The sequence below is a fragment of the Phyllobates terribilis genome, unplaced genomic scaffold, assembly GCF_046119375.1.
Source record: "Phyllobates terribilis strain yellow unplaced genomic scaffold, ASM4611937v1 Scaffold_4__5_contigs__length_816908805, whole genome shotgun sequence".
Classification (NCBI taxonomy): Eukaryota; Metazoa; Chordata; class Amphibia; order Anura; family Dendrobatidae; genus Phyllobates; species Phyllobates terribilis.
The window spans coordinates 211,869,668-211,893,057 of NW_027362764.1; the positions used below are offsets into that span (position 1 = coordinate 211,869,668).

A 23,390-nucleotide genomic window follows, 5' to 3' on the forward strand; every position below is an offset into this window, starting at 1 on the left:
CTTTGTGTAGTACTGCTATCAGTAGGGCATTGGATGCAATCTGCAGGGATATTTACATTAGGGTCTCTGTCAGTGACTAGTATTTGGCAATCGGTGGTAAATTCTGCACCTGAATAGATAAGAATTAGCATATCCAACATATTGCACCTAGTGGTTAGAAGAACAGGTTAGAAACCCACTATGCTAAGGTCAGTACATTTGATGCAAGAGAGCCTCCAGTGCGAACTATTAAATGATGAATAAATGGAGAGTGGACATAACAGTAATAGATTAGGATTCTAGTGACTGGTGATTTATTATTTAGGGTGTCATCCCTTGTAAATAGTAACACAGCTGATGTACATTTGGCTGATAGTCATGATCTCTCACCTTTCGGTCCGAGGTTTTGAGTCTAGCATAGTGCATCCTTTCTGCTTCCTTTCCATATTGGGTTGTGATCTCTACGGTAGCAGGGGAGAGCTCGTGCTGTAACTCCTGTTAGTCAAGAGGATAAGATAATCCTTGTAATAAGTGACGTGAATTTTTGGTAGGAGACAGACAAGTGCTTGATTATATCTTGAGGTTTCCAGACAAAAAATATGATCCCTGTCTGCATTAGGATATCCATAAATTCAATGGGTCTCATGGTTCAATCAGTCTGACAAACATATTAAACAAATATGTGGCACTCCCCACATAGTAGTAAAACCATGAAGGTATACCATGAAGGTATTTATTTCATAGATAAAATATTTGGGGGTTTACTGTAATAATGGATTTCAATGAAGTCACTGGACAAGGTCTTCAAATCGAGGAACATTTCACTGCCGATGAAGACACAGCTTGTACATCGTTTGTTTTTTTCAATGGTACCATATGGATGCGAAACCTGGACGATAAAAAAAACAAGATAGAAGAGGAATCGACACCTTTGAAATGTGGTGCTGGAGAAGGATGTTATCAATACCAAAGATGACAAGAAGAACAAAGAAATCCATTATGACTTGCCTAATTTGGACACATCATACGAAGAGAGCAGTCATTGGAGAAGGACATCATGATCGGGAAGAAAAGAAGGAGCAGGGTGAAGAGGAAGACCAGAAACCCAATGGCTTGATACAATCAAGATAACAGTGGAGAAGACCCTGGTAGACCTCTCTAGATTTGCACAAGATCAGTGGAGAAGACCCTGGTAGACCTCTCTAGATTTGCACAAGATCAGTCTTTCTAAAGAGGGTTCATCCATCAAGTCGACTTGGCTCGAGATGGAGCTGAAGGTCGTTAAATAATAAAATAATATAACAGCAGTTTTGCACTCAATGCATTGAGAAAGTAAATTGTGTGCCAAACGGTCGTTGGCAACCTGTTGACCATTATTTTTGTAAGCCTCATTACTATTTTATCTGTGGAAAAAAAATATTTATGGAATTTACTACTACGCATGTTTATTCTTTGTGGAATGCCATTTTGGACTTCCTTTGAAAGCTGATCACCATTAATGTAAAAACTGTTTAATAGCTGTACTTGGGACTCCAGCTGATGACTTGGGTGGCACTGCCGGCCGGCCGTGTGTTCTACCATATGATTATTTGACAAATGTGACTAGAGACATCGATACATAAGTAGCAAAGTTAGCACCCATAGCAATAAAGATTCTCATGTGATCCATTCACTTCATATGCGTTGGTTTGAGGAGTTAAAAACTATACCTTTTGAAAACTAGACATACACATAATTTAATAATTTTTCAAACCCACTAATTTAGGCTGGATCAGCTGAATATTTAATATACTGTATGTGGGAGTGTTTGGACTGTCAGCAGACTCTAAATATTGGGGGAAAGACTGACCTGCAAGTTGGATTTCAAGCTGACCATTTCTTTCACAGAAATTTAGCTGAGAAGGGATGACTGGTACTTATCCCTCGCTCCTCATTAGAAAAGCGGGCACACTTAGCTGAGCAGAGTGTGCACGTTTATAATGGAGTCTGCAGGAGTAGCTGATGGCCACGTAAGTGCTTCGCTGTAAGCTGTATAATGTGTATGGCCAGCTTCAGTCTGAACAGAAGTACGATTACCTTAGATAAGGTTACACATTGCCGATTTGCTGTCGATACTTTCTGCCGATACTTTCTGCAACAAAGCCGCAAATCCTGCCAGGAAATCAGCAGCAGATCCACACAAAATTATGAGGACATTTCTGCAGATTTTACTGCAGAAGGGCAACAATAAAAAAAATAAAATAAAAAAAAAAGATGAAGCTCCCCTTTGCGGATGACTCCTTTGGTCCCAGTAGGGCTTCTGTACCCGTCTTGGTGCATTCTGGGCTGCTGTGGTGATGCCCTCGCAGCCTCTGATTTGGCTGTGGCAATGGACAGAATGTAAAGACAGGAGGACGGGATTAGGGGCATAGAGTCCCTGCTGGGACCGGAGGAATCTCTAGCAGAGGTGGCTGTCTGGTTTTTTTTATTTTTCAGTTTTTCACATTCAGATTTTGCATAGATTCTGAAGCTGATCCACATCAAAATTCACAATATTTTGTTTTTATTGTGGATTTAAGACACCCCATTTATATTTATAGGGAAAATCTCTAAGAAATATGTACATGAAATTGACATTATGCCATTTCAAAAATCCGCAAAGCCGGTAAATTTCTGGCCCAAAAGTAAAAAAAAAAAAATCAATCTCATCCACTTTGGTAGCACTGTACACTGTATTCCACTGCAGATTTCCTTTCCAAAATTTTCTATGTAAAATATACAAACATTTCTTATTTTTAATATTATTTTTGCTGAAGTGAGCGCCAGTCATGTTGGGTTTTCTCTTGTCACATTCACTTGAAATGAAGCCAACTATTTTGAGTCTCATGAAGTTGCACTTTTCTGCCCTCTTAATTACAATACTCTGCCCGTCACCTCTTGGTGAGTGGCAGCACTCGTTTTGTAGCGCCGTTTGATCTAACGCCCCAGCCCTGCACACTGACACTGCAGTGGCTGAGTTCCCGCATACATTCCGCTCTCCTGACTATAGCCGCCATTCACTACACACAGGATTACAAAGCAACGCTGGCCGATCCTAACAGGAGAGGGATGAGAATGCGCAGTGTCAGTGTATGCGCAGTGTCAGTGTATGCGCAGTGTCAGTGTATGCGCAGTGTCAGTGTATGCACGCTTTCATCTCCCTCTCCTGTGTATAGTGGCCGTATGCTGCGGTGTGATCCTGTGTGCAGTGAACGGCTGTTATACACAGGAGAGGGATGAGAACTCTGCCCCTACTCACACTATGTATGCAGGCACTCGGCCACTCCAGTGTCAGTGTGCGCAGGGCTGAGGAGGGTAGATCAGGGGGCACTCCACATAATCAGTACCCTGATATGAAGGTCCCCTATATGAAGGTCTAAGTAGTTCAATTTCAGTTTTGGGGGGTGACTATTAACTGTAAAAATAAATACAGATAAATACATTTTAGATGTGGTATCGACATCAGAATTGTATACTTATGGCATCCACTCATTTTTCTAACCGCTACTATTCTTTGTTTTCCAGCAAATGAAACTGTCTTTCGACTCCCTCACTGAAGATGCAATAGACTCGTGAAGAACCAACGTGGACATATTGTTCAAAAGTATTTGCACTTACAAGTTCATGCAATGACTATCCTCCAGTTTACCAAGCACCTCCCTTGGCTTCTCAGGTTGAACTGTATTTCATTTTCTGTATTGCGTCTCCTGCGTTAGATCCGGTGCTGGCATGTGTGGTTCGGATGATCATATATACTTTAGCTTCAGCCCCTGGTTGCTGCATATCTCACTTGGTGGAGGATCAAGAGTATTCATGAAAACCTGATGTGATGATGTGACCACACTTCCATCTGGATCCAGACTGCTGACATACAGTACGGCCTTGTTCTGTGTCATAAAGGTTTCTGCTAGCCCACAGACATAACCACGTTACTCCACGCTGTCCTCGTACATAACAGATACGTGATAGAAGACTCCATCTTGTGCTGAAAACTGTTAATTTCTGCTTCTATTATAATGTTTTTTTCTGCAGTTTTTTATATTTGGAAATTACATACTAATAATGTTCCACCTTTAGTAAATCATGGTCTAAGCGGCAATTCACCATAAAAATTAGGAATCTATTGTATATAGGACAACATCTATATAGACGTCTAGTTTTCAGTAGCCCAGTACCAGTTGTTTTATCTTTCCAATGGACCTAGTGTATCACAACATATGAAGTTGAAATGATTGTCCAGGATTAGATAAAATAAACCCTGCTATTCCAAAAAAACGCGCCACACCGGTCATTGGGAGGTGGCTGGTATGGTAGCTCAGGTCCAGTGATTGGAAAGGACCGTGAACCGGTGTGACGCTGTCTTTGGAAGAAAGTCGTGATGCCCTTTAACAACTTTATTCTCAGTATTACACATTCATATGTCATTTTCTATGTCTGATGAAGATCACAACAGATCAATGTATACTTTATTATTATGCTTCATATCAAACGGTTCAGCATAATGTCAATTCTGTAACCTTTAAAGGGTACCTCTGAATTTCAACTTCATAGTGACATATCAAACGTTTTTATTGGCAGAGGTTCAGATGCTAAGACCACCACTGATTAAAAATTCTAATATATCACTATAATACGTGAGAATTTTGGTAAAAAATCATAGGGATCCCATAAAGAGAGTTTCATAAATTCAAGAATAATATTTTTGCTGATTTATCACAGAAGATATGTTCAGAGGACCACATTGGTTGACTATGATGCTCTGTACACAGTGCCTGAACTCCTATGGCTTGGCTTGCACAGATCTAATTGACAATGCGATATGTGTGCGATTTGCTTTGAAGAAGGAATTTGCCAGTTTATAACTTTGTAAATTGGTGGAGGTCTGTCCTCACCGACTCCGCTGATGTGGTCTTTTACCTTTTAAATGGAACCAGTCACCAAATTTTTCCATTATTAACTAAATCCAGCTCCTTTATCTGCTCTATTCCTGCAATCCATCGACCTGTATCTAAGCCCTGAGCTCCGCCTGCATATACCAAAAAATACCTTGTATACTTCTGTCATACGGTGCGGTCTGATGGGCTTTTTGTTTCTTTTTTTGGCGCCTCCTCTATGTGCAGTATCTCCTTCCCCCTGGCTTGATTGATGTGGATGATGCCTTCTATGTCATCCATCGTTATCGCCGTGAATCTTGTACCTGAGCAGTTGAAGTGCAGACCTGCGCAGGGGCTCTATGCTCTGCCGCATTAACGGTAGAGCACAGTCCTATAATGCACTAACACCTATTAATGAAAGTGAAGTCAGTGCTGGCGCATGCGCAGTAAAGGACTTTGCTTTGCCCCTTAGTGGGTACAGGTATGCCTGTGCTTCAACTGTGTAGGTACAAGATTCACGGCGATCTGTGCGTCATCCACATGAGTGAAGCCAAGAGGACAGCAATTCTGCACATAGAGGAGGCACAGAGAAAAGTAAAAAAACGCCCATCAGACTGGACCACTCCGTATGCCAAAAGTGTATAAGGTATTTTTTTGGCATATGCGGGGGGGGGTCAAGGCTTAGATACAGGTCGGCACTACAGTAATAGAGCAGATAAAGGTGATCGCTTTAGTTTATAATGACAAAAACTGGTGGCAGGTTCCCTTTAAACTTGTATGGGTGACACCACTTCTTTTGCCTGTTCAGGGTGCTATTAACTGTACGCAGTAACTGCACGCGGATTAGCTCTAAGTGCCTTGTTGCGCTAGTACTTGCCGTGGTTTGTGCAGCGGTAATTCGCTGCTCATTTGTACATGTAGTAGCACCCAAAAACTTATTTGAACCCTGAACACTAATATTAGGTGCGAAAAAGAGTGTGGATTCATTGCCACCATTACTAGATTTACATAGTAGCATATATACATTTCCTCTACCACCACGACAAGTCCCACTGAGGAGGAGACAAGTATTTCACAGATATAAGATACTGACCACTGCTAAAACTAGCAGGGGTAACTCTATAAGTATTGAACTGTGTGCAACATGATATTTGTGTGTATTACCGGAGATCTCATGTAGATATTATCCGCATTATATAGAAATAGAACAATGTTATGTTTTGTTTTTTCAAAATAATATTTCTAAACAAATAAAAAAGGTTCAAGAGGTTTCCACTACCCTAGCATTGATGACCTTAGGATAAGTCATCAATGTCTGATCAGTCGGGGTCTGACACCCGGCACCCCTGCCGATCAGCTGTTAGCATTGGCCACCGGCCAAAACTACTCACTTGATGAGCTGGCAGTGGCCACGGCAGGGTACTACACATACGCCTATTGATTTGAATAGGAGGTGGATGTGTAGTACCCTGCCTCAGTCACTACCAGAAGATGTAGCAGCTCCGCAAGTAATTACCTCCGGCCAGTGGCCAATGCTAACAGCAGGTGATTGCTGGGGATGCCGGGTGTCGGACCCTGGCTGATCAGACATTGATGACCTGTCCTAAGGATAGCTCATCAGTGCTAAAGTTGTAGACAACATCTTTACTTTGCCTGGAGAACAGGAAAAAAATATATATATGTTACACAGTATTTGTAGTAGTCATGAGGAATATTAGCTTTACTCCATTACAGAAGGGTTTTTTGTGTTGTTCCTTAATAGTTTATATGCTGCTTAACACGCCACCTAAAGAAAACTAAATTACTTATATAGTGATCCAAGGTTTGGCAGCGTGGGCATCTACCTATATAACAAGGGCATCTAATAGTAATTTGTTTCCACATAAGCCAGAGGCCAAGTGGCGCTCCAGGGGTGTCACCCGCAGGACCTGGCAGGGGTTACTGAATAATGGCCTGTATGTATGCCGCCCACTGGTGGCCCAACAGCAATTAAAACATCAAATTCATTAGATATTATGCAGAAGTCCCTAGTGAATAATAATTACTTACTCATAAGTAAATGTATGGAGCCACACAGACATTGTTTGAATGGGTGTATTTTGTGGTAATTAAACTAGTTTTATACAAATCAGAATTGGTGGGGGAGGATTATAGTCTTTAGCATTTTACATCAAATGGGTTGTCCAGGATCAGAAAATATGCTTTGCTTCTTTCCAGAAATAATAACATAATTTCTATCCATGTAAATAGACATGTGTTGCAATACCAGATATAGCCCATGGGCTAGGGTAGCGCTGTTACGGGGTACTCTCGAAAACCTTTCACTGTAACACATTTGATATTCTCAAGTTTTCCACATAACAATAACCTGGATGGTACAAAGAAAGATAAATTATTCTGAAGATAGATAAATTATTCTGAAGATAGATAAATTATTCTGAAGATAGATGGCTCCGAGCCCAACTTACAATTGGATATCAGACTGGATGTACTTAAAGGAACTCTTCTCTTTTATGTTTTATTTTTCACTTTGTATTGGATTGTTCTTGTAACTCGGGAGTTTTATGTGATAAGCAGTAACCTGTGAAACAAGACTTTCCTTATGGTGTATGGTGAGCATTAACACTTCTCTGTGACTGTTCCTTATTAATGCATGCAAATAAATATCAGAAACCAGCAGCACGTGTCCTTGTATCATGTGTAATATGTAAAAGAAACTGTGCCAGATCCTCCGCTCTAGAATTCTGCACGGGGCCAAGACAGGAACCTGGATATCACACAGGCTGCAGTTTGGCTTTTCAGGCTAAAATAAAGCATGTTCATGTTATAAAATATGATGGGATGTAGAATCCAGCACTTAATCCTTCATTAAATATTAGTATGAACATTGTAAGGTTTACTATAGAACAGATGCATGGAAACATCACAAAATCTAACCAGATCAGCGAGAAAATGTTACAATAAGTAAAATGTACAGTACAGACCAAAAGTTTGGACACACCTTCTCATTTAAAGATTTTTCTGTATTTTCATGACTATGAAAATTGTACATTCACACTGAAGGCATCAAACCTATGAATTAACACATGTGGAATTATATACTTAACAAAAAAGTGTGAAACAACTGAAAATATGTCTTATATTCTAGGTTCTTCAAAGTAGCCACCTTTTGCTTTGATGACTGCTTTTTCACACTCTTGGCATTCTCTTGATGAGCTTCAAGAGGTAGTCACCGGAAATGGTCTTCCAACAATCTTGAAGGAGTTCCCAGAGATGCTTAGCACTTGTTGGCCCTTTTGCCTTCACTCTGCGGTCCAGCTCACCCCAAACCATCTCGATTGGGTTCAGGTCTGGTGACTGTGGAGGCCAGGTCATCTGGCGCAGCACCCCATCACTCTCCTTCTTGGTCAAATAGCCCTTACACAGCCTGGAGGTGTGTTTGGGGTCATTGTCCTGTCGAAAAATAAATGATGGTCCAACTAAACACAAACTGGATGGAATAGCATGCTGCTGCAAGATGCTGATGCTGTGGTAGCCATGCTGGTTCAGTATGCCTTCAATTTTGAATAAATCCCCAACAGTGTCACCAGCAAAGCACCCCCACACCATCACACCTCCTCCTCCATGCTTCACAGTGGGAACCAGGCATGTAGAGTCCATCCGTTCACCTTTTCTGCGTTGCACAAAGACACGGTGGTTGGAACCAAAGATCTCAAATTTGGACTCATCAGACCAAAGCACAGATTTCCACTGGCCTAATGTCCATTCCTTGTGTTCTTTAGCCCAAACAAGTCTCTTCTGCTTGTTACCTGTCTTTAGTAGTGGTTTCCTAGCAGCTATTTTACCATGAAGGCCTGCTGCACAAAGTCTCCTCTTAACAGTTGTTGAAGAGATGTGTCTGCTGCTACAACTCTGTGTGGCATTGACCTGGTCTCTAATCTGAGCTGCTGTTAACCTGCGATTTCTGAGGCTGGTGACTCGGATAAACTTATCCTCAGAAGCAGAGGTGACTCTTGGTTTTCCTTTCCTGGGGCGGTCCTCATGTGAGCCAGTTTCTTTGTAGTGCTCGATGGTATTTTGCAACTGCACTTGGGGACACTTTCAAAGTTTTCCCAATTTTTCGCACTGACTGACCTTCATTTCTTAAAGTAATGATGGCCACTCGTTTTTTCTTTACTTAGCTGCTTTTTTCTTGCCATAATACAAATTCTAACAGTCTATTCAGTAGGACTATCAGCTGTGTATCCACCAGACTTCTGCACAACACAACTGATGGTCCCAACCCCATTTATAAGGCAAGAAATCCCACTTATTAAACCTGACAGGGCACACCTGTGAAGTGAAAACCATTTCCGGTGACTACCTCTTGAAGCTCATCAAGAGAATGCCAAGAGTGTGCAAAGCAGTCATCAAAGCAAAAGGTGGCTACTTTGAAGAACCTAGAATATAAGACATATTTTCAGTTGTTTCACACTTTTTTGTTAAGTATATAATTCCACATGTATTAATTCATGGTTTTGATGCCTTCAGTGTGAATGTACAATTTTAGGAGTCATGAAAATACAGAAAAATCTTTAATTGAGAAGGTGTGTCCAAACTTTTGGTCTGTACTGTATATACTAAATACATTTAAAATCACAAAACTATTAAAGGGGTGTTGCCCGCAAAAAGAAACATTTCAAGGAGCATTGAGCTGTAAAAAATAACTAAGTGATACATGCCTATCAGCTTCAAGCTGGTTCCAGCGCAGTCCACACTTCAGTCTGTACAGGAAGAAGAGACGTCGGCGTTCCATCAGCAGCAGGACCGCTGTGACCTGTGATTAGCTGCAGTGGTCAGGTGACTTGATCAGCGAGTCATCACGTATTTTTGTAATGACACGCTGCTCAAAAATACCTGACCGCTGCAGCCAATCACAGGAGCAGCGTTCATGCTGCTGGTGGAATGGTGACGTCCCGTTTTCCTGTGTCAGTACAGACAACTAAGCATGGGCACCAGAAGGTGTGACGAAAGCCGGCCGGTGGGTGCAGCTCTCTGGCGCCCCCTTACCTCTCAGGTCAGTCAAGGTACTGCACCTAGAGAAAGTAGTGCCAGGTAGCTGCAACCAGCGCAGGGAACACGGTAGTGTGTTATCCCTTCAACGTCACTACACAGCACAACTCGCTAGCGCCCTCTTAGCCTCAGGTCAGTCAAGGAACTGCACCTAGGATAAGCGGTCGCCAGAGAGACTGTCCTGTAACCTACTGGGTATCGGGGCCCTCTGTAGTGAGGGCGGTATATATATCTTCCTTGGCCGCGCCAGGAATATATATATCTGAACCTCCGACCGTCACTACCAGCCTTCCCCAATCCCCAGTTGGTATGCTGCCACCAGTCCCTATTTTAGATATACGCCCAGTCCGTGAATGGGCCTATATCGGGTCAGGAACCAACCCTGGGTAGCGTTTTTGGCTTGAGCCGAGCTCACACGGACGTGCGTTCGTTATGCAGAATAAAAGGCAGGCCCACAATTACTTGAGGTAATTGATTATAATAATACACTAGATACACGATATACAACTAAATATACACAGGTATAAGGTCAGGCTAAACTATACAACAATGGAATACAACACACAGAATCACCACAGCATATCAGTTACCGGTTTCTTGATTTTCTTGTGACGCAGGGAGAGGATTCTGCGATCGCAGGCACGGTTCTTTGTTACAGGCTGAGGCCTACCACCGCATGGTCAAACTGCTCCTCCCCTTGGTGGCCTCAGCTGGTGCTCAGATGTTCAGCACACCACTCTTGGGTCAAGACTGACTTATCTCTTGTCTGTCCTGCTATCTTACCTGCCCCGTCCCGCCCACTGCTGGTGAGGTCAGCTGGCTCAGTCTCCACCCTCAGGTCTAACTTCGATCAGAAGCCCAAATTCTATGGAACCCAATAACTTCTTCTGGGATGGTCTCATGATACCCCCAGGGGTTCCCATGGATTCGGGCCGCCGTAACCGACCTTTTGATATCAATTATGATACCATACGGTCCTCAGGAATGGCTCCGCGCTATATCTTGGCTTCCAGAGCACGTACAAACGTCTACCGCGGAGGCTTGTGTGCGCAATGGCTCCGGGACGCCGTGATATTTTTTTATTGGCCCATCCCATGCAACATGCGTGTACTTTTCATGTTTCTATATCTTATGCCTCCATGCTTGTGACAGACAAAGAAACTAGTCCTATGGGACAAATGGTCAGGTACAGATAGACGAAGCACCCCCCCCTGCTGGCTGTGTTTCCTCTCGAAGTCTTTGAAGCTCCTAGCATTCAAGTGTTAAGTAGGCTTCTTATCTTACAGGAGCCTGGATGGGGGGAAACTATCTAGTTGACGTTTTAACAGAAGGTCCCAAGGGTGGGGGCTGCTGAAGTGTGGCCATCCCTGGATATGATTTATCATTACCAAGATGGCGGCTACAGGTTCATCACACCTCCCCCTATACGAGGGCGCGAGGGGGTAGCACATTCCTGTGTTCCCCCGTGCGTCCTTCTGCACCCTCCCCTTGCCGGGATAACCCGTCAGCGTTACCGTGGTCACGGCCTCTTCTGTGGCGAATGGAGAAGTGGTACTGCTGGAGAGCGAGGCTCCAGCGTAGCAACCTGCCATTCGACCCAGAGACCGTGTGTAACCAGCTGAGGGGGTTGTGGTCCGTCTCCACGGTGAAATGGCTCCCGTACAAGTAGGGCTGCAGACGCTGCAGGGCCCATACAATTGCCAGGCATTCTTTTTCCACCGTGGAGTAAGCCACCTCCCGGGGCAGTAGCTTCCTGCTCAGGTACAAGACAGGATGTTCCTGGCCTGTCGTGTTGACCTGACTTAGCACAGCACCGAGGCCAAAGTCACTGGCGTCGGTCTGTACCACAAACGGCCGGTCGAAGTCGGCAGCTTGCAGTACAGGGGAGCTACTTAGGGCGGCCTTGAGTGCCCCGAAAGCTGTCTCGCAGGCGACTGTCCAGTCGACTGCGACGGGCAGCTTCTTCTTGGTGAGGTCCGTCAGGGGCTTGGCCAGGGTGCTATAGTGTGGGACGAACCTCCTATAGTACCCGGCGGTCCCCAAGAAGGACATCACCTGCTTTTTGGTCCTAGGAGTGGGCCAGGATGCGATGGCATCCACTTTCACCGGTTCTGGCTTCAGAACCCCCCCGCCTACCCGGTGACCCAGGTAGAGGACCTCACTCATGCCCAGCTGGCACTTTTCCGGCTTGATGGTCAAGCCTGCCCGGTGGATCCGACCGAGCACCTGCCGCAGGTGCTCTAGGTGATCCTCCCAAGTGGGACTGAAGACTGCAATATCGTCCAAGTACGCAGCCGCGTACCCTTCAAGTCCCTCAAGCAGCGTATTGACCATCCGCTGAAAAGTGGCAGGGGCATTCTTCATGCCGAATGGCATCACTGTGGACTCGTACAGTCCAAAAGGGGTGATAAAGGCAGAGCGTTCCCTTGCCGCGGGGGTCAGAGGAATCTGCCAGTACCCCCGGCTCAGATCCATGATGGTCAGGTACTTAGCCCCGGCCATCCGATCGAGCAGGTCATCGATGCGTGGTATGGGGAACGCATCGGTGGCCGTTACAGCGTTGAGCCCCCGGTAGTCCAGGCAGAACCGTGTAGTTCGGTCCTTCTTTGGTACGAGGACTACAGGCGAGGCCCACGCGCTGCTGGATGCCTGGATCACCCCCAGCTTCAGCATCTCGTCTATCTCTTGGCGCATGTTTCCCTGCACCTCGAAAGAGACCCGATATGCTGAACGCCGGATCGGCGGGTGATCGCCAGTGTCCACGTCGTGGACAGCCATCTCAGTCCTTCCGGGCAGGCTGCTGAACAGCCCCCGGAAGGGGTGCAGGGTGGTCCCCAGCTGGGACCGTTGGTCCTCCGTGAGCTGGTGGCCAACCCCCACATCCTCGATGGACCCACCCGCCTTGGCTTGGGTGAGCAGATCCAGGAGGGTTTCTACCTCTCCTTCCTCGGGAAGGTTGCACACTGGGTGGGCAGTCGCTTCCCGCTCATGATGAGCCTTCATCATGTTCACGTGGAAGGCCTTCCTCCTTCCACGGGCGTGATCCAGGGTGACCAGATAGGTGACGGCATTGAGTTTCTGGTGCACGAAGTAGGGACCTTCCCAGGCTGCCTGAAGCTTGTTCTGTGGTACGGGGACCAGTACCCACACCTTTTGACCCACCTGGTAGGTCCTCTCACAAGCATTCTGGTCGTACCACCGCTTCTGGTCGGCCTGGGCCTGGGCCATATTGTCCTGCACCAGCTTTGCCAAGGCCATCATCCTGTCCCGGTGGCGCACGACATACTCGATGACCGACACCTCGGGGGTGGCCAAATCCCCTTCCCATGCTTCCTTCACCAGAGCCAGGGGGCCCCGTACCCGTCGCCCGTACAGGAGCTCAAAGGGGGAGAACCCCGTTGAGGCCTGCGGAACCTCCCGGTAAGCAAATAGGAGGTGTGGGAGGTAACGCTCCCAGTCTCTCCCGTGGGAGTCGACCAACATCTTAAGCATCTGCTTTAAGGTGCCATTGAACCGCTCACACAGGCCATTAGTCTGTGGGTGATACGGGCTGGCCACCAGATGTTGCACCTGCATTTGCTTACAGAGGGACTCCATCAGCCGCGACATGAACTGGGTCCCTCGGTCGGTGAGCATTTCCTGGGGGAAACCCACTCTGGAGAAGATCTCCAGTAAGGCGGTAGCCACCTTGTCGGCCCGAATGGACGACAAAGCTACCGCTTCCGGGTACCGGGTGGCATAGTCCACTACCGTGAGTATGAAGCATTTCCCGGAGTGGCTGGGAGTGGACAGAGGTCCAATAAGATCCACAGCGACCCTCGAGAAAGGCTCTTCGATGATTGGCAGAGTTACCAGTGGGGCTTTGGGGCGCGGCCCCGCCTTCCCCACCCTCTGACAGGTGTCACACGAACGGCAGTAGGCACCCACCGCGGCTCCCATCCCAGGCCAGTAGAAATGCTGAGCTATCCTGGCCTTGGTTTTAGCGATCCCTAGGTGTCCGGCCATCGGAATCTCGTGTGCGATCCGCAACAATTCCGCCCTGAACGGATAGGGTACCACTAACTGTCGGTCCCTGGGCCACGCCTCCGGTGAACCCTGCTGGACCGTTACCCGGTACAGCCGTCCCTGGTCCCAGACCACACGCTCGCAGTCTGACTCCATGGGAGGCTGTGCCGCCTGTTCCTTGAGAGCTTTCAGGCTGTCGTCTGCTTCCAACGCAGCCTGAAATTCCTGACTTGATGTGGCCAGAATCGACGAAACTGCCACATCCTCCGTCAGCCCCTCCGGGCATGTCACCTGGCCGCTGTCTGACCCGGCAGACACTTGGTCAGAAGTGGGGAAGCCGTCGGACCTCTGCAAGGCTCCTTGGGCTCCGGCGCTCCCACTCCTGGTGACAGCGGCTATGACCGCTGTGACCGTGGGTAGTGCCTGCTTCCCCTCTGTTTCTGACCAAGCCGCCCGATCAGGCAGGCTTCCTAGGCCTTTGGACATCTCGGATGTGGGGAACTCCTGCCCTGGGGTCTTACCTGGCGGCTCCTCTCTTGGGACACCCCCACCTCCCATGGCCTGTTCCTCCCCCTGCAGTGGGCCTATACTCAGCAGCCTGGATACCCCTGGGAGCCCTACACTGCCGGTAGCTGCCCCCCTCTCCATCCCTGAGCTTCCCTCTACAGAATCCTGCCCGCCCCCTCCCTCACCGGAGGACAAGAGGTCACGGCACGCCGGCTGAGCACCTCTGCGGGCATCCCCACACTCCCCACCTGCTTTCACTAACCCTGTTTGTGTTGTGTCTGTGCAGGTGTTACCCTCAGGTTTCACTCCCTCCTCCTCAGCAGGACACACACTACATACAACATGGTTGGCATTAGCAGCAGACAAATCAATACACTCTTGGGGGGCCGAACTTGGGGGTTCAGAGGGTACATACTGCGATACTAGACGCCCCAAGTCGGTCCCTAATAAAACATTTGCGGGAATATTTGGCGTTACTCCCACCTCCCGCATCCCCCTTCCGGCACCCCAGTCCAAATACACCATGGCAACGGGAAGTGCCGGCTCCACGCCTCCAACCCCGGAGACGGAAAGAGTCTTTCCTGGTACCAAGTCCTGGGGGGACACCACCTCAGGCCGTACCAGTGTTCGTTCAGCGCCCGTGTCCCGCAGTCCCATGACCGCAGAACGGCCTATGGTGACGGGTTGGATGTTGTCCAGGGACCTACCACCACCCCCTCCCACACACAAAACATTGGGCGCTCTCTGGGAATGGGATGGGGTCTTTTGGCGCTGGGGACACTCAGCCCTAAAGTGTCCTGGTTTGTTGCATAGATGACAACGTCTTACGTCTGGTCCTTGCCTGGAGAGGGCAACAGGGGGATACACCCCTTGTGTTCTAGGGGCCGGGGAAACAGGGGCATGACTGGGCTTACCCCCTCTCCAGGTGCTGCTGGCAGACTTCTTCAGCTCAGGCGCCCTGTTATTGGCATACTCGTCTGCCAGGGCGGCTGTAGCAGAAGCCCCTGTTGGTTTTCGGTCACGGAGGAACTGTCGGAGGTCCTCTGGGCAGTTCCACAAGAACTGCTCCGTGACGAACAGTTCCTGGACCTCCTGGCGGGTAGTAAGCGCTAGACCCGAGGTCCAGTGCTCTGCGGCTCTCAACAGCGCCCGCATATGATCGGTCCAAGTGTCCTTGGGGCCACGCAGCAGGCTCCGGAACTTCTGGCGGTACGACTCGGGAGTGAGGTTGTACTGCCGGATCAGGGCCCGCTTGATGCAGTCGTAGTTCTGTACCTCCCCGGCAGGTAAGTCCCCCAAGGCATCCAGGGACTTACCCCTCAAACGGGGGGTCAGGTATCTGGCCCACTGATCCCGGGCCAGATGGTGCTGAAGACAGGTCCGTTCAAATGCCACCAGAAAGGAGTCCAGGTCCCCATCCTTCTCCAGTAGAGGGAAGTCCTCAGCTCGGACTTTGGACGACTTGGTCTCCTGATGGGTTGGTTGCTCTAGCGGAAGCCCCCGCTGGGCCAGGTCCAGTTGGTGCTGGCGCTCCGCAGCTCGCTCTGCACGCTCCGCAGCCTCCCGGCGCTCTGCAGCTTCACGCTCCGCAGCCCGCTCCGCAGCCCGCTCCGCAGCCCGCTCTGCACGCTCCTCCTCCGCTGCCTTCTCTGATGCTGCCAGGAGGGTTTTGTAGACGGCATCGCCATGAGACTGGAGACTTGCCATAGCCGCTTGTAAAAGGGCTTGTGATCTGGACAGGCTGGGCTGGGTAGGTGGTGGGCAGCCCACTGCGGGACCGTATACTGGGGACTGGCTCCCTGAGGTGCCCGGGCTGGACTCCTCCTCGCCATGAGTAACAATGTCCTCCCCTCCTGCCACACGGACCGTAGCATTAGCCTCCTGCAGGGTCTTGCTCCTGGTGCCGTCTGCCATCTTGGTAACCGACACCGCTGCAACCCTGAGTTTGCACACACCTTGTTATACTTTTAGCCTGACCGTCTAACGTTGGGCTGACCTTAAGACTCCAGCAGTGGAAGTTACCACTGGCAGTCTTTAGTGCCTGGGAGTAGGGGTCCCACAACACTATTATTCTGCAATCCCACCGCTCTGCCACCAATGTGACGAAAGCCGGCCGGTGGGTGCAGCTCTCTGGCGCCCCCTTACCTCTCAGGTCAGTCAAGGTACTGCACCTAGAGAAAGTAGTGCCAGGTAGCTGCAACCAGCGCAGGGAACACGGTAGTGTGTTATCCCTTCAACGTCACTACACAGCACAACTCGCTAGCGCCCTCTTAGCCTCAGGTCAGTCAAGGAACTGCACCTAGGATAAGCGGTCGCCAGAGAGACTGTCCTGTAACCTACTGGGTATCGGGGCCCTCTGTAGTGAGGGCGGTATATATATCTTCCTTGGCCGCGCCAGGAATATATATATCTGAACCTCCGACCGTCACTACCAGCCTTCCCCAATCCCCAGTTGGTATGCTGCCACCAGTCCCTATTTTAGATATACGCCCAGTCCGTGAATGGGCCTATATCGGGTCAGGAACCAACCCTGGGTAGCGTTTTTGGCTTGAGCCGAGCTCACACGGACGTGCGTTCGTTATGCAGAATAAAAGGCAGGCCCACAATTACTTGAGGTAATTGATTATAATAATACACTAGATACACGATATACAACTAAATATACACAGGTATAAGGTCAGGCTAAACTATACAACAATGGAATACAACACACAGAATCACCACAGCATATCAGTTACCGGTTTCTTGATTTTCTTGTGACGCAGGGAGAGGATTCTGCGATCGCAGGCACGGTTCTTTGTTACAGGCTGAGGCCTACCACCGCATGGTCAAACTGCTCCTCCCCTTGGTGGCCTCAGCTGGTGCTCAGATGTTCAGCACACCACTCTTGGGTCAAGACTGACTTATCTCTTGTCTGTCCTGCTATCTTACCTGCCCCGTCCCGCCCACTGCTGGTGAGGTCAGCTGGCTCAGTCTCCACCCTCAGGTCTAACTTCGATCAGAAGCCCAAATTCTATGGAACCCAATAACTTCTTCTGGGATGGTCTCATGATACCCCCAGGGGTTCCCATGGATTCGGGCCGCCGTAACCGACCTTTTGATATCAATTATGATACCATACGGTCCTCAGGAATGGCTCCGCGCTATATCTTGGCTTCCAGAGCACGTACAAACGTCTACCGCGGAGGCTTGTGTGCGCAATGGCTCCGGGACGCCGTGATATTTTTTTATTGGCCCATCCCATGCAACATGCGTGTACTTTTCATGTTTCTATATCTTATGCCTCCATGCTTGTGACAGACAAAGAAACTAGTCCTATGGGACAAATGGTCAGGTACAGATAGACGAAGCACCCCCCCCTGCTGGCTGTGTTTCCTCTCGAAGTCTTTGAAGCTCCTAGCATTCAAGTGTTAAGTAGGCTTCTTATCTTACAGGAGCCTGGATGGGGGGAAACTATCTAGTTGACGTTTTAACAGAAGGTCCCAAGGGTGGGGGCTGCTGAAGTGTGGCCATCCCTGGATATGATTTATCATTACCAAGATGGCGGCTACAGGTTCATCACAGAAGGTGAGTATCATATAGTTTATTTTTTACAGTGCCAATCCCCAGGAGAACTTTTCTATTTCCCTTTAACTGTGTTACTCTACTTCTTCACATGCAATTCTCAAAGATACTTTCATTCACATCACAGGATATAAATGGCTGCATGTTACTTCGCACAGAATGACGCCCCTTCTCTGACATTATTTTCTACTCTGTAGTTATTGGCTGAACCTGCACCTCACAAACCACATGTTCTGTCCACCCCCTACATGCACTGTGTACATAATACTAATATATAAAGTAGAGGTTCCTTCTACTTTATGGTCCAAATGCAAGAGGAAGCAATTAAAGGATGAAATGAGCTCCCACTATTGCTAGTATTATTTCTATACAGCATGAACACAGGGCAGAGGTAGAGCAGAAGCTTCAGGTAATAGCTGCAAAGCATTGAGTGATGGCAGAGAGGGGGCGTTGTTTTGACAACTTCTGTGCAGAATGTTAAAACTCAATTTTGTTTTCTGAAGAAACTAGTTTGCTAAGCATCTTTGAAATAACAGCTCTCATGTAAAGTCACTATATTAAATCCACTTTGATAAATTGTGAACATTTGCTGTCAGTTTAAAGGGGTTGTCAACTACTCAGATAACCCCTTGTGAATCTCTGTTTCCCCCCTGTAAAATAATAACACTTACACTCACCTCCAGTGCCGGCACCGTTCCAGCGGTGTCAGCACTGGCTATCCCATTGTTATGTCATGTGATCCCTGTGGCCAATTAACGCTGTCTTCACTTTCCCCTCCTTCGGACAAATGAAGACATACGCAGGAAGTGAGAGCTGCTGCTGCCCTTTCACTTACTCCGGATGTCAATTACTTCTGTAGGATAAGAGAGTGAAGCCAGCGCTGATTGGATAATGTCACCCAATCCCCGGGAGAACCGGAACCTGAGGTGAATAGAAGTGTTATCATTTTACTGGGGTAAAACAGAGGGATCTAGAAGAGGTTGTCTGAGTACTGGGCAACAGCTTTAACATTTACATCCATTGTTGAGAACATTTTGTTGCTTTTAGAGCACACACCACCCAACCCCGGATAGCTTCTTATGCCTCATGCAGGGGTCTAGAGGAAGTTCAGGTGGTGCTATGCAGACTACTTCTATAATAGAGTTGACTAAACAGGATTGATACAACTTTGTTTAGAACCAGAATGATCACCTCAAGGTATTTTTAGGAAGCTTCTAGAGTTGAGCGAAAAGATTTGCAAGACCAAGGTCCAACAGTCACTTTGGTAGTCCGTGTTCGCCGGATCAGAGCCTTGTTAATCTTCCCCTACCTGCTGGCATCCCCAGCACCTCTTCTGATTAGTAGACTTGGCCTGACATCATTAATGCATCATGCCATAAAGATGATGTTGCGCTGATCCTTCTAATGAGAAGTGTCGCTGTAGATGCCAGCAGGGGAATTTTGCAGAGCTCAGATCCAGCGGCCACGGACTACTGATGTGGGCGATCGAATAACGTCCTGTTAGTTTTTTGCTCAACTTTTGAAGCTGCGTAAAATAATTTACCAAAGCTTTACAGGCTCTGCTCTTACAGACAGTATTAATACGTTTTTAAGTACCATAGCTAAACTCTGAGGCCATGGCCCCACTATCAGTATCTGGTCAGTATTTGGTAAGTATTTTTTCTCAGGAGTGGGAGCCAAAACCAGGAGTGGGTGATAAATGCAGAATTGGTGACTTGTTTCTATTATACCTTTTCTCTGATTGTTCCTCACCTGGTTTTGGTTCCTGTGAAAAAATACTGATTGAATACTGACCAAATACTGATAGTGGAGCCATGGCCTAAGTGTCCGTTTACATGAACCTACTGGCAGCACTAAACAACTGCCAACTGGTAAGTTTGTTCTGATCGGCGGTCATTTAAAAGCCTGTTTAAACAGGCAAACTGCACTAAACAATGCGCACTGAATGATCTAGTACAGCAAAGGCTGCTATTGATCTCTGCCCAGATCTGTTCACACAGGACAATGCACAGCCGAGAACGATGATGTTTAAGCAAACTGAAAAATCATTTCACCCAACAAATGAGCGTTTTGCTCGTTCATCGGGAGAACAGCCGCCTGTCTACAGGGGCCGTATTTGGAGTTTCTGCTGCCCTAGGCACTGTCAGTGGTAGTACCGGCGGCAGCTGCTGACTGCGCGTCTGTGCCTAAATTATGATCCCGCCTCGCCGCCTGCCGCCCGCCATCATCAATTATGCTGCAGAGCAGACTCTGCAGAAGCGGCAGCTCCTCAGCCAGCATCATGCACCGGCACCACGGCCCGGGTGGCAGTGTCGGCACAATGGCACATCACAACAGGACACAATTACCGGCGCTGCCTGCTGAGATGAGCCGCCGCCAGCGATGTGCTGCCCGGGCCTCCACGGGAACTTCAAGTGCCCAGACTCCTCCTCTTCTTTCCAGATCGCAGCAGCAGAGCAGACTAGAGAGGTGAGGTGGGTGGGCGTGACCGGAGGTCGAGAGGGCGCGATCAGGAGTGGATTAAGAGTAGCAAGGGCCCTGGGCAGTTTAGAAGGCGCGGGCCCCCCCTCACACACACACACACACACACACACACACACACACACACACACACACACACACACACACACACACACACACACACACACACACACACACACACACACACACACACACACCTGATGTATCACATGTCACATGATCCCCTGTGATAGATCATGTGATAGTTCACGTGAAATTAATTTGGCACAATATTAATTATAATAATTTTTTTTTAGGCTGTGTGCCCACTATGCGTTTTTTAAGCAATTCCGCTGCAGAAACGCTTAAAAAACGCTTGGTAGAAGGTCTGCCATGTTCCCCAATGATAATCCGCATGTGCTGTGCACATGCTGCGGAAATTTCCGCTGCGAATTATCAGTGTGGAAAAATCCACAGCACTACCAATTATTTTGCGGAAGCTCGGCGTTTTCGCCGCCATTGACTTGCATTGGAACGCATGGAATCCGCATCACTGCATCTGTACATGCAGAAACCATGCGTTTCAATGTGCAGATGGTACCCGGGTATGGAGAAGAGGAGACTCTCCTCCAGACCCAGGTACCATAGTACCTGTAAAAAAAAAAAGAATAAAATAAAAAATAAACATTATACTTACCTTCTGATGGCCCCCGGTGTCTTTATCCGATGCGTCCTGGCTTGCCGGCAGCTCACGATGGTCTGAAAAGGACCTGCCGTGACGTCATTTAGTCATGTGACGGGTCACGCGACCGCTGACATTGGCAGGCCATCAGAAGGTAATTATATATTTATTTTTTATTTTTTACCATTCTTTTACGGTCACACTATATAAATCCATGCCGGTTGCATGAATTTATATAGTGTGACCAAGTTGTCAAGCACTTTCCAAGTGATGCTAAAATCGCTTGTCAGCCCACATGCGGAATTGCAAGTGAAGAACGCTTCACATCAGCATTTCCGTGGCAGGAAAAACGCATGTACAATCCGCATGCGTTTTTTCTGCCAGGGAGATGCAGAAACGCTCAAAAAAAATCCGAAGCATTTCTGCATCATGGGCACATAGCCTTACATTAATTGTATGACTCAATATTGAGCACACGTAGCCATCTATACACGGCGGGAGGCCGCATGGCGCCATCTATACACAGCGGGAGGCCGCACGGCGCCATCTATACACGGCGGGAGGCCGCACGGCGCCATCTATACACGGCGGGAGGCCGCACGGCGCCATCTATACACAGCGGGAGGCCGCACAGCGCCATCTATACACAGCGGGAGGCCGCACAGCGCCATCTATACACAGCGGGAGGCCGCACGGCGCCACCCCAGAGACAGCGGGAGGCCGCATGCAGTCACGCACACACAAACATATACAGACATATACATAAACACATTTGAAACACAAAAATACATATAAACAGACATCACACAATGATATCTGCCTACACACACTCACTCACTCTCACACATACACACTCTCTCACACACATACAGACACACACAGACTCACCATCCCCCGGCTCGGCTCCAGTCCTCCTGGCTCCTGCTCCTCTCCAGTGGTAAGTAGCAATGCAGGCCGGGCGCACACTGCGTGACATCACAGTTAGGAGACACTGCCGCACACAGGGCCGTGTCTCCTAGCAGTGACGCGGCCGGGCCAGCACAGGGAAGTTAACTGCTGCAGTGCTGGCCCGGCCGGAGAAGAAGCAGCGGCCGTGTGCGGCTGCTGGGGGAGCGGTCTGGGGGCCCCCCCCCGCCACTGTCTGCTAGTTTGTGCAGCAGCCCCGCACATATGAGGGCAATCCGGCCATAGACACCCCAGATTGCCCTCATTATAATCCACCTATGGGCGCGATGACAGGGGGGGCGGAGCCACCGGCCGGCCGGCCGGCTCGGGGCACGAAACAAAAAAAAAAACACGCTCAGGCGCCGCCCTCCCCGAATTCCGGCGCCCTAGGTACGTGCCTACAAGTGCCTAAGGGCAAATACGGCCCTGCCTGTCTACACTGCAGGATTATCATGAATCGAGCTTTCCTAGGAAAGCCCTTCACAATAATCTTTCAGTGTACATACACCTTAACTTTAAGAAAAACAAGTCTTTGTTCTCACTTCCATGAAAACATCAGACAAGTGTACAGCACGTACATTGTTTTATCAGCCCAACTCCAGTAAAAACTGGACTCTTTACAGTGCTCTTGCGTCTAGTACTTTTTTAAAGCTTTTTTCCTTCATTAACAGGAGGTTATTGTCTACCTTGTTACAGCAATAGTGGAACTACATCCTTGTCAATCAATGTTTCTAAAAGCCTGCTAGCTCAGTTTATATCTTTTCTTCCTATCCCTCACCTTGCCCCCTCACTTCATTAAAGGACTGCCTGTTTTAGGTCTCATTCACACGTCCGGGTGAAAAATGGTACCGGTGTCATCAGTGTTTTAGATCAGTATATGCATTTTTGCCATCAGTGTGTCATCAGTGTATGCGTTTTTACCATCAGTGTCATCAGCATTTTTCATGGATGAATAAATAAATTACAGACCTCCTCCTATACTTTGCAATGTTACATAGATGGATAGCATGTGTGTGCTGTACGTGTTCTTCATGGAACTACAGTTAGGTCCATATATATTTGGACAGACAACATTTTTCTAATTTTGGTTCTAGACATTACCACAATGAATTTTAAACGAAACAATTCAGATGCAGTTGAAGTTCAGACTTTCAGCTTTCATTTGAGGGTATCCACATTAAAATTGGATGAAGGGTTTAGGAGTTTCAGCTCCTTAACATGTGCCACCCTGTTTTTAAAGGGACCAAAAGTAATTGGACAATTGACTCCAAGGCTATTTCATGGACACGTGTGGGCTATCCCTT

The 23,390-nt window shown here is 48.0% G+C and overlaps 1 protein-coding gene and 1 long non-coding RNA gene across 2 annotated transcripts in view; one reads left to right on the forward strand and one right to left on the reverse strand.

The window, feature by feature from the left end:
* ANO10 (anoctamin 10) overlaps positions 1-6,165 on the forward strand; it is a 353,685-nt gene extending 347,520 nt beyond the window's left edge. The window contains exon 13 of the mRNA XM_073678048.1: positions 3,523-6,165. Within this exon, the coding sequence (XP_073534149.1) occupies positions 3,523-3,573 (51 nt within the window). The 3' untranslated portion in view covers positions 3,574-6,165. The remainder of the gene's footprint in view (positions 1-3,522) is intronic.
* The window catches only part of LOC141265231 (uncharacterized), a 44,793-nt gene that overhangs the window by 11,714 nt on the left and 9,689 nt on the right, over positions 1-23,390 (reverse strand). Inside the window, exon 2 of the long non-coding RNA XR_012320067.1 lies at positions 370-868. This is a non-coding gene — a long non-coding RNA (uncharacterized lncRNA). The remainder of the gene's footprint in view (positions 1-369; positions 869-23,390) is intronic.